The sequence below is a fragment of the Rhinichthys klamathensis genome, unplaced genomic scaffold, assembly GCF_029890125.1.
Source record: "Rhinichthys klamathensis goyatoka isolate OS25496 unplaced genomic scaffold, OSU_Roscu_1.1 h1tg000246l_1, whole genome shotgun sequence".
NCBI lineage: Eukaryota > Metazoa > Chordata > Actinopteri > Cypriniformes > Leuciscidae > Rhinichthys > Rhinichthys klamathensis.
The window spans coordinates 167,113-178,900 of NW_026606768.1; the positions used below are offsets into that span (position 1 = coordinate 167,113).

The following is an 11,788-nucleotide window of genomic DNA, read 5'->3' on the forward strand; positions in this document are numbered from 1 at the left end:
ACTCAATTGCACTCCAGCCCAATAAGGGGAGCTTGTCTGCAAGTCAGTTCATGCACCTCCATTGAACAGAAGCAGCAATAGCAGCAGTAATCGGTGGCACGCTGGGGGCAAACTGGCAAAGCAACGTTTATTCCCGTGTAATTATCTCAAAGTATTGATTTTGTGAATGATTGCACGCCGGTGCCCGCACAATAGATTGCAATGGCACCGGGCTGGCAAGAGATCGCTTCACAGCATGTGGAACAGATAACGGGATATGTCAGAGAAACCCTGTCGACCGGCCTCGTCTATCTGAAGTCTGAGCTGGGAATAGACTTGGGCTTGAATCCTGATCTGTGCGCTCCATGGCTGCTCCTTTTAACAGCTTGGGTCGGACTGGTTTTCTTGGTCATTTTATGGGTCTCGGTCTGTCGTGGTTTCTCTAAAAGCCTTACAGGGACAGAGACAGGAGACACCGCCGAAAACACCGATCCAGGGCAGCCGGTGAAGAAGGCAGATGAGCCCAAGAGAAGGAACAGAAAGAAGAATGCTGAAAAGGTTTGCTTCGTTTAGAGGCGGGGTTACTGACTCGTTTCTTTTGAATCGGTTCAACACAAATATTCTATCAAATTCATTTATTGCAGGTTGCATCGTTGCGCCTATTGGTGGAGACAAGCGAGTGTTTTTGTGTTGTACTCAAACGATTCATTAGAATTACTGAGTCGTTCACGATTAAAACACCACTAACTGACATTCAAGCATCCAAATTCTATTAAAAACAGCTGTCGAATGGCATAATTTGAATAAAATCACCACACTTCAAATAGCAGTAGTAACCTTTACATGTATTACTATCCCATTGTCTTTTATTTTGAAAATAAATGTTTCACAGAAGGCCCAGAGAAATGGACTTGCTGTTGAACCGCAGGAAGATGCCAAAGTGCTGGACGATCAAGAACTACCAGAAGTGAAGACTGACAAGGTCATAATGATGTGCATTCTGTCATTCAATTTGACATTTAGGTTTAAAGGGATAGTAAGGCCAAAAATGAAAATACTGTCATTTATTTATGTTGATGTTCCTGATGGTTTAGGCAAAGAAGAATAAGAAAAAGCCAAAGCCTACTGCAAAAGAGAAAAAATCTTCTATATCCGTTGATGGCAAAGAACCTGATGAAGGTATATTTTGATTATTATGAATCCCATACTTTATAAATATTACACAGAATTAGTACAAAGGTTGTACAAAATAAGTGATTTATTAGATAGATATTGGCTAATTATGTATATTTTTATTTGTAAGGCCACAAGCATAATATATATATCGCGATTAATCGATTCTAAAATAAAAGTTTGTTTATATAATATATTATATATGTGTGTGTATATATATATGTAACATGTGTGTGTATGTGTGCACACAGAAACATATGCATGCATATATTTGGTATATATAATTGCTATATATATATATATATATATATATATATATATTTGACAGCAGTAATATATATTTTACATATATTATATTATATATTAATATAACACACTACCCAGCCCCCAAAAAAGTTGCTGTTTCGATTTAAATGGCCAAATGCTTAAGAGTCAATGATTGGATCATTATTGCAGTGATTATTATGTTTCCAGCATGTTATATGTTTGGCAACAGTTCTTCCAACCCCAATTGATTGAGTGTGTAGCTTTACATTTCTTAAACAACCATGCAGGAACAAGACACATCATGGCTATATTGTCAAGAGATTCATCAGGCTCAAATTGTGAAAGAATGGTTGGGAGGAGCATGAAGAATCATTTTCACACATGAATTCACACGAGTCCAGACCTTAAATTCATTGAAAGTCTTTGGGATGTGCTGGAGGAGACTTTACAGAGCGCTGGACAATACAAGCTCTTGACCAAAAATGGATGCACCTCTTGATGCAAATAAATGTTGTGATGTTATTTCCATCAAGAGGTGCATCAATTTTTGCCAAGATCTTGTATTGATCCAAGAGTCAAGAATTGTATGCTAAATAAATAATTCCAAGAATGTATGTATTTTTTTTGTGTGTGTGTGTGTGTGTGTATATATACACACACAAATAATTGTTCACAGAAGTTATTTGCTTAATAACTCAGAACTTGAATTTTATTTGCATAGTGGTTGGAACATGTTTGTCATTGTAATTGTATCTGTCAGGTACCTGGGAGACCAAGGTCAGTAACCGTGAGAAACGACAACTGAAGCGGAAGGACAAGACTCCAGGTGATGGGTCAGGCAGCCCAGAAGCAACAGCAGCTTTGACTGCCATTAGTACAATGGAGCCGGTCCAAACCACCCCAGAAGAACAAGAAACCAACATCACCACCACGGTTTCTACACCTCCAGTCCAAAGAGAAGTGGAGGGTATATGATCACTGTATAATTTGTTATGGTTCATTACAGTTGTGAATATATAATGGGAGAAACGAAACAATTTTTCCCCCAACATTTTTAGTTGACCCACCTGAAATTGAAGCAAGTTTTGTACGAGACACTGTCGTTCCTCAAGGTAAAAAAAACAATTGTTAACAGATTATAATGTGAAGTATAGATAGACTTATTTGTTTATTTATGCTTGTATTGATCATGGTAGTGACACCATGCTGGGAGGAAGGGCTGGCTGTTAATGGTTCTGGCGTGAGTGATGTGGGCCTGCAGCGTCCTCCTCAGATGGCCAGTGTTCAGGCAGAGAGCTGGACCAGCATGACTGTCCCCACTGAGCGTCAGACTAGTGAACCCTCTGTCTGGTCCCAAGATATGGAAGGTACTGAGAAAAAAAGTTTCAGGAATCACAATTTCTTCACGAGAAGGGCATGTTTTGTCTTATTATATCACTTATTGTATGTGTCTTATAAAATGATGGACTGGTTGAGCCTTGGTGCTCATGCTGGAGATGCATGGTGTGTGAATCTGGCGTGAAACTTGCCAATCACATTTATTCTATCCTAATTTCTTCTCTATTAACTCAGTCAATGAAAACCTTTTATGTATTATTCAGTGAGTTTTTTTATTAATACTTTAAATTAATTAATTCCTTAATACTAATCAAAAATGATAGTAAAAACATTTAAAATGTTACAAAAGAATTCTATTTCAAATAAATGCTGTGCTATTGAAGTTTCCATTCAAGAATGAATCCTGAAAAAATGTATCATGGTTTCCACAAAGATATTAAAGGGATAGTTCACTTTGAAATTAATTTTTGGTATGTTTTAGCTTACCTCAAGGGCATCCAAGATGTAGGTGTCTTTGTTTCCGCAGTAGTTTCAATTTTGATATTTTTAGGTCAAACCGTTCTTGTCTGTCAGTCATATAATGCAGGTCTATGGTCACCACCTCAAAGAGCATGCACAGAGAAGTCCAAATTAAACATGATTTAATGACTCGTAAATGTAAGTACACATTGATGGCCTAAGACACGAAACGAGCGGTTTGTGTGAGAAAACGAACAGTATTTATATCGTTTTTACCTCTTGTAACCACAGCCACGTCCAAGTGATCTGAGGGCGCGGGCGCTTCGGTCTGCGCAAGCGCCGGAAGTGATCTCTCGCGCATGTACGTCACTCATTGTTTACACAGAGATTTCGGAAGTGTTACCTTTCACTGTGAAGATCTAAACATATTTAGATATACAGGAAATCGCAATGGAAGACAATTTCGATATATCAACAGACAACGTTGAATTTTTTTTGTTTTTTTGGAAGAGATCACTTCCGGCGCTTGCGCAGACCGAAGCGCCCACGCCCTCAGATCACTTGGACGTGGCTGTGGTTACAAGAGGTAAAAACGATATAAATACCGTTCGTTTTCTCACACAAACCGCTCGTTTCGTGTCTTAGGCCATCAATGTGTACTTACATTTACGAGTCATTAAATCATGTTTAATTTGGACTTCTCTGTGCATGCTCTTTGAGGATGTGACCATAGACCTGCATTATATGACTGACAGACAAGAACGGTTTGACCTAAAAATATCAAAATTGAAACTACTGCGGAAACAAAGACACCTACATCTTGGATGCCCTTGAGGTAAGCTAAAACATACCAAAAATGAATTTCAAAGTGAACTATCCCTTTAAGCAGCATAACTGTTTTTTCAACATTGATAATAATAAGAAATGTTTTTTAAGTAGCAAATCAGCATATTAGAATGATTTCTGAAGGATCATGTGACACTGAAGACTGGAGTAATGATGCTGAAAATTCAGCTTTGCATCACAAGAATAAATTACATTTTTAAAATATATTAACATAGAAAACCATTATTTTAATATATAATAATATTTCACAATATTACAATTATTTTGTGAGCATAAGATACTTCTTTGTGTATACATTGAATGTAAAATGCAAGTAGATTAATTTGTTTATTTTTTATTCTTAATACAGGCTCATGGACCATTGTTTCATTCAGTGGATTGACTGCTGGTAATTACAAACTTATGAAATAAATGCGTAAATAAACTCAACTGTAGCTCTGCTCATATTCAGCCAGGAGCTGTTTCTCTGTACCACTTAATCATGTACAGTATCTCCAGTTTCACCATGATCTGTCGCATATAAAAATAACTACATCCAAAAAATAAAAACCATGTGTTTACTCTGTTTCCAGTCCCTGACCTGAGTTGGAGTGCTCAGCCTCCTGTACCAGTGGATGACGAGTGGTCTGGAATAAGTAAGAATCTATACATGCCCAGAACCTGCTTTCATTCACATACAGTCACAGACTTACTAAGAGTTGCTGTTGTGTTCCTAAGAAAGCACATCTGCAGATCCATCGTGTGATTGGAACGCTCCGTCAGAGGAGTGGGGGAACTATGTTGAGCAACAGCCCGTGAGCACAAAACAGCTGGAGCCGCCAGTCCCAGAAGTGGCACAGGTCAGTCCTGGAAGTGGCACAGGTCAGTTCGCTGTGCAGCTGTAGGCCTGTGGAAACAAACTTAATTTTTACCTCTCTGAATTAATAACGAGAAGGAATCGAAATCAGTTTCTGATCTGCGTTTTGATCAGAATCTGTTTCTACATTTTAGAAATATTGATGGTGATGAGAGAGAGAAAGGCTGCTGTTGCAAATAGACCTTTTTCACACTACAAACAAACATAGTTTTATTACAAACTGCAAGTGGGTTGTGACTTGATAAGGCTAATAATTATATCACAAAAAAAATCTCAAATTAAAATAAATAATAATTTAAAAATAAAAGCTATTAAAAAATATTTTATTTGTTTACCTCCATGTCATGTGACCATAAACCGATATCAAAGGACATGCGAATGGGTTGAAATATATGAAATTGAAATCTGAGGGGGTAAATATTTTAGATCAAAGGGGAAAAAATTGACCAAAAAAATAGGGAATCCTTGGGGTTACTTGTGTAGTCCCATTAAAGAACAAACGACTCTTATGAGTCGGTTCTTTTAATGATCAGTCAAAATGACTCTCAAATGAATCTCTATAATTCCGACTTCAAATAAATGCATTTAAGATAAACAGTTTTGAGTAATGCTTTACAATAAAGTTCCATTAGTTAACACTAACTAACGATGTAAAATACTTCTAAAGCATTTAGATTTCAGCATTTACTAATATATTATTAAAATCTAGAGTTGTATCTATAAAAAATATTGGATGGACTTGAACAAGGAACGGTTTTTAATAAAAAAAATAGTAAATACTAGGTAACACTTTACAATAAGGTTCATTAGTTAACATTAGTTAATGTATTAACTAACACGATCTAACAATGAGCAATACATTTGTTATAGTATTTATTAATATTTGTTAATGTTAGTTAATAAAAATACAGCTGTTCATTGTTTGTTCATGTTAGTTCACAATGCATTAACTAATGTTAACAAATACAACCTTTGATTTTAATAACGTATTAGTAAATATTGAAATTAATATTAACTCAAATTAATAAATGCTGAAGAAGTATTGTTCATTCTTAGTTCATGTTAACTAATGAACCTAACAAATGTATTGCTAAAATGAACTAATGGGACTTTATTGTAAAGTGTTGCCCAGTTTTGTTATAATAAATGGTACTTTGAAAAGCATTGTTAAAATAGTATGGTTAAATAATCGTTAATAGAATCAAAATTTAAGTAAATCCTGACAATTCGCATCCCTATAACCAAGAAGTTGAAGCAAGGCTGAAAACTGCCTAATTTTTTTCATTTCTCTTCATTCTACAGGAGTCTGATGACGAGAAAGATAAAGACGAAGCAGGCGCCCCTGGTAGCGTTAAAGCTAAGAAGAAGAAAAAGAAGAAGAAGAAAGTGGAAGATGCTGGACCTTCTGCTCCGGTGAGGATATTTCCAGAAATTATTCACAAAGGACTGAACTGTTACTTCAAGCCTAATGCAGAAAATCTGTATCATATTCAGTCGCAGATGAAGGCCGAGAGAGAACCGAGCGTTGCTACACCGGCACAGAGCATGACGGGATACGTCTCAGCTGCCACAGCAGGGGTGAGAACTCTGTTTTTCAACATTCATCTGGCTATTAGCAACAAAAACTAGTTCCTAAAGTTGTCATCATCTTCACAGCCACCGTCAGCTCCAGTACAGACGCAACAGAGAACAAGTGGACCCGAGCCGACTGACAAATCCACTCCTGTACCAACACAAAGTACGTTCAACCACCATATAAAAGCGTTTAAGTTTAAAGTGCCCCAATTGAGCTATTTTTAAAGGGATACTCCACTTTTTTTGGAAATAGGCTCATTTTACAACTCCCCCTGAGTTAAACTGTTGAGTTTTACTGTTTTTGAATCCATTCAGCCGATCTCCGGTTCTGGCGGTACCACTTTTAGCATAGCTTAGCATACATCATTGAAGTGGACAAGACCATTAGCATTTCTCAAAAAAAAATGACCAAAGAGTTTCGATATTTTTCCTATTTAAAACTTGACTCTTCTGTAGTTACATCGTGCACTAAGACCGACGGAAAATGTAAAGTTGCGATTTTCTAGGCTGATATGGCTAGGAACTATACTCTCATTCCTGCGTAATAATCAAGAAACTTTACTGCCGTACCATGAGAGCAGCAGGCGCAGGCACTTAGTCCCGGTCATGTTGGAAGTTACCGAGCTGGGGACTATTTTCAGGCGCTGCGTCATATCATTACGCCTGCTGCTCTCATGGTACGGCAGTAAAGTTTCTTGATTATTACGCAGGAATGAGAGTATAGTTCCTAGCCATATCAGCCTAGAAAATCGCAACTTTACAGGAACCGTCGGTCTTAGTGCACGATGTAACTACAGAAGAGTCAAGTTTTAAATAGGAAAAATATCGAAACTTTTTTGGTCAATTTTTTTTTTTTGAAATGCTAATGGTCTTGTCCACTTCAATGATGTATGCTAAGCTATGCTAAAAGTGGTACCGCCAGAACCGGAGATCGGCTGAATGGATTCAAAAACGGTAAAACTCAACAGTTTAACTCTGGGGGAGTTGTAAAATGAGCCTATTTCCAAAAAAAGTGGAGTATCCCTTTAAGGTTCCTGATTTGGTTTTGAAGGTCTCCTACAATAGGTTTACATGCATCCAAACATTTTAATTTTCTTATAATATACATAGTAGAATCACCTGTTTTGTCATTGTCTGAAACGGTTTAACAAAGGATTCAGTCTCTCTAAACCCCTCATTTCCGAGAGCCTGCTCTGCTCTGATTGGTCAGATGGCCCAGTCTGTTGTGATTGGTCTACCGCTTACAGGACATGTCGGAAACGGAACGTCCATTACCATATGTGAATATCCACTCTGGAAGCTTCAAACAGTAATGATGGTGGCAGTTTTACCATATCAATTCGAGCCCGAGTCCTCATCCTTTGGAAGTGCATGCGAAGTAAATTTGCTTTTGCTTAAAACAGCGTCTTCTCTACATGTCAAACCAAACTCTTCCAGGCCTCAGATACAACTACAGTGTTTGAGGGCGGGTCAAAGTAGACGTTGTTGGTGGTAGCCAATGAAAACCACAGGCTGGCATTATGCAAATTAGGTTACATTAATTCATTGCAGGAAGTGAGACTGGAATAACCGACGACTTTCAGGCGGTTCAGCTCGGTAGACAATAACTCCATTTAGCATGCTCTTTTACATTCACAAACAGCTATATTACACACAACATGAAAAGTAATTTCCAAAAATTTGGGAACAAAAAGGTTTGCAAAACACTATCTCTTCCCCACCAGAAAAAACAGATGACAGCCGGGAGTCCCCGAAACCACCAGTCAAAAAGAAGAAGGCTAGAAGAGAGACATGAAGAGTACGGAAGAGATGACAACATATGCAATCTTGGGGTTGTACAGAATTTCATACTTCCTGAGTGACTCGTTTTTTGATACCCTTAATCCACCGTGTTGTGAATCCCATCCTAGTGTCCACATCCCATTAGGTATATCTAGACAATGTACTGTAACGTTACCCGTCACATGAAGATTAGTTTCTTGTCTTTTTTTATGTTAAATGCTAATTATACAGTCAATTTGAAATGATTTGTATTTGCAGCAAAATGTTTTTGTAAGAAGATCCTGGTGATCCTCATGAAGCACTAGGGACGAATCAAGAACACTTAAGATTACGCACAGAAACCTATAGATCATTGAGCTGTTACATGAGAGCGTCGTCTCATCTTTCATTCATGAAACACTAAGGCGGATTAGAGTGCACTAATTTAGCCACGCTGGTTTGTTTTTCTGTCGTTAGGAGGAAAAGCAAGAAATCAAGCCATAGGTGAAAACCGTACCGAACTCTGAGAGACTTGCTGCTGGTGAGCAAGAGTAGATGATGCTATTATCAGACAAACAACTTCTTACTGTACGCTTTGGTGAAGTGGTAGTGACGTCGGCCGGGTTTTTTGTGATCAATGTTACACCAGGTACAGCAGTGTCAGGAAAATTTTAATGCCTTAACTTGTGTTGTGCAAGATGGCAGCAACGATCTGTCAGCTGCATGCGGTTTCCTCTTTCGTATTTATTGGTTAATAGAAGTCATGTTTAACGAGTAATACAGATTAAAGAGTTTCTTTGCACAGCTGTGTTAATGTCTGATTATTCGGTTTGAAATGTAGTCATTTTCACTCAAAAATGAAAATTGTGTCATCGCAAACTTCTATGAAACACACAAGATGATGTTTTGAAAGATGGGTTCCAGAGACTCCAGTGTTGTATTGTGCACCACTGACTTCAACTGTATGGACAAAAACAATAAAAACATTCTTTAAAATATGAGTAACTTTACAATAAGGTCTCATTTGTTAATTTAAGTCAATACGTTAGCTTGCATGCTCTAACTATGAGCAATATATTTGTTAATGTTAGTTAATAATGAAACATTGTGATGATTATCGAAGAAAAGAATTAGGACGGGGTCCTGGTTTTATTCATCAGTTGTTGATTGGATTTCAAGATGTGACCGTTGCAATTAAAAAATAAATGTGAGTTTGCGGCTGGGTTTAAGCGGACAATGATTGGAGAATCCCACATGTCAGCTGAGTAGATTAATCCTTAATTTGTTTAAATATTACGAGGACAAAAGTGAATGAAGGATGAATCTCTCACAATAACATACATTTACAAAATAGGCTGAGTTTATTTAATGCTGAGTTTAAGAATAAATGCTGTAGAAGTATTGTTTGTTAGTTTTTGTTCATGTTAAAAGGTCAAACTTACAAGAAGGTCCAATATATGTTTAAAGTGGTCAACCAATAAGGGTTTTTTAATGACCAATGATATGTTAAGTGGACAATTCAGTGCTAGTAAATCAGAATGAGCTTTATTGCCAAGTTTGTTTACTCGTATGAGGAATTTGTCTTGATGACAGAAGCTTCCACAGCACAGACAGAATGACAGCGACAAGACACGAATAATAAAAATATATGATACACAATGCAAATATAAAATAGACGATATGTGTATATACAAATGTAAGGGTTGTGTGTGCTAAATGTATGTTCAGTGTTCTGTCGCGCCGACCAGACGGCAACAGTTCAAAGAGGAAGTGTCCTGGATGTGAGGGGTCCAGTGTGACTTTTAGGGGGTGTACTGATGATTCTGTCCGCTGTAGTCTTCTGAGGACTGAGCTGAGCCAGACAGTAACAGAAGTGCAGAGGACAGACTCAATGACTGCAGAGTAAAACTGCATCAACAGCTCCTGTGGCAGGTTGAACAGATGTATGCAATCTTGCTGAAATGAAAAGGTATTTTACAGTTACTCAATTGATGAAAAATTGAAAACTGCAATTACGATATACATTGCATTCACAAAGCGGTCAGTAGAAATTAGAATTGATAAAAACTTTACTGAAGCTTTTCAGATTGGATCTGTGGCAAAATTTCCACAATCACAAGTGGTTAAAACATAATGTAGTACTTGCCCAATCAATGCTTCTGACCTCATAAATATGCAAATAAGAAGGATAAATCAGTGTGAAATCTCAAACCTGACTATCCAGGGTGAAGTATGAGCCTTACGTTTACCCAATATTAAATTAATTTGTGTTAAAAAAAATTCCCTCAAGATTATCAAGCAACGGAATTCTTTTTAATGAAGTGTTGTAAAGAGTTTTTTGGCAGCAGTTTAATCCATTTTAAAACTGTAAAAAAAAAAAAAAAAATCAAATAGACCCTTAATTGCACAAATCTCTAAAACACACCAGTCACAAAACACATGAGCCATTTAGTACATTAACATTTTATTAAATCATCATAAGGCCGCTGAGTAGTGTGCAGACTTCTTAAAGAGAAACATATACCCCAAACGTTTTCAGAGCACTGCCCACTGAAGAACTGGAGAAAACTGATGCCCAGTAAGGCACATTTACAAACAAACATCTAATCCATCACCCCACCTGAGTAGTGCGCAGCCTGTCATCTGTAGATATCAAACTATGTAATTCATGGCTGAACAACTGAGGATTTTTCAAAGTATCTTCTGTGATGATGATCTGAATAATTATCAAATATAAATTCTTAAATGTGAAGAGTACACATCTCGGGCCACCCATTACATCCCAAAATAACTCAAATGTTTACAGTCATTACACTCAGGTGATCTTCTATGTGAGCCAACAGACTTGGGTAAGGGACAGATTTAATTAACCTGACCATTAATGACCACTAACATTTTGTAATTGTAAAAAAAAAAGACTAGTTCTGTTAAGCAATAAAAGAAGAAAAAAACATGCTTGTTAAAAAAAAAATTATGATATGAATTTTTGGTATCTCTGCATTAATGACATCCAATGACTTCTTTCAATGACCCAACAACATTTTTTTTTCAAATGCCCCATCACACGCTCCCAACAGCATACAAATTAGTAAAGAGGGGAGCGATACCTCCACCTTTCACATTCCCAGAGAGAACAGCAGCAATCGGGAAACAATGTATGATCGAGTTCTCTCAGTCTCACAAACACAAATTTGAAATGCAAGTATGCCTTCCTTTACTTGCCACACATGCACAGATCAGTTTGAAACAACTGGACAATCACAGAGTCCGTGTCACCATGAGAGACGTTTAGAGGTTAGACAGAAACGAGACAAGGCATGGCAAAAACAAGGTTTACATGTGAAGGCCAGGATTTAGACTAAATTTTAGTACAGATATTTTCCTAAATTAATAAACAGTTTTGCAGTTGCATCTTTAAATGCGAAACATACAATAACAATTTAAAATGTATTATGTCATGCGTGTCAGTCAGCAAGAATTAACTTGTTTTTTCTTCGTCAGATTTAGCCAATAATGGGTGTCATTCATGAACAA

General features: G+C 37.2%; 1 protein-coding gene across 2 annotated transcripts; it reads left to right on the top strand.

The window, feature by feature from the left end:
* The first annotated feature begins 73 nt into the window (after nucleotides 1–73).
* mtdhb (metadherin b) lies at nucleotides 74–9,056 on the top strand. Of its 2 annotated transcripts, XM_056266158.1 has the most exons (13): nucleotides 76–537; nucleotides 872–961; nucleotides 1,074–1,158; nucleotides 2,180–2,386; nucleotides 2,478–2,531; nucleotides 2,616–2,786; nucleotides 4,412–4,450; nucleotides 4,635–4,697; nucleotides 4,780–4,901; nucleotides 6,221–6,331; nucleotides 6,413–6,496; nucleotides 6,575–6,656; nucleotides 8,218–9,056. In XM_056266158.1, the coding sequence occupies exons 1-13, from the start codon at nucleotides 202–204 to the stop codon at nucleotides 8,286–8,288; spliced, it is 1,515 nt and encodes a 504-aa protein (XP_056122133.1). In that variant the 5' UTR covers nucleotides 76–201; the 3' UTR covers nucleotides 8,289–9,056. The 2 variants fall into 2 exon arrangements, with proteins under 2 accessions (XP_056122134.1, XP_056122133.1); XM_056266159.1 differs by lacking the exon at nucleotides 4,412–4,450 and having other exon boundaries at nucleotides 74–537.
* Nucleotides 9,057–11,788: the final 2,732 nt, after the last annotated feature.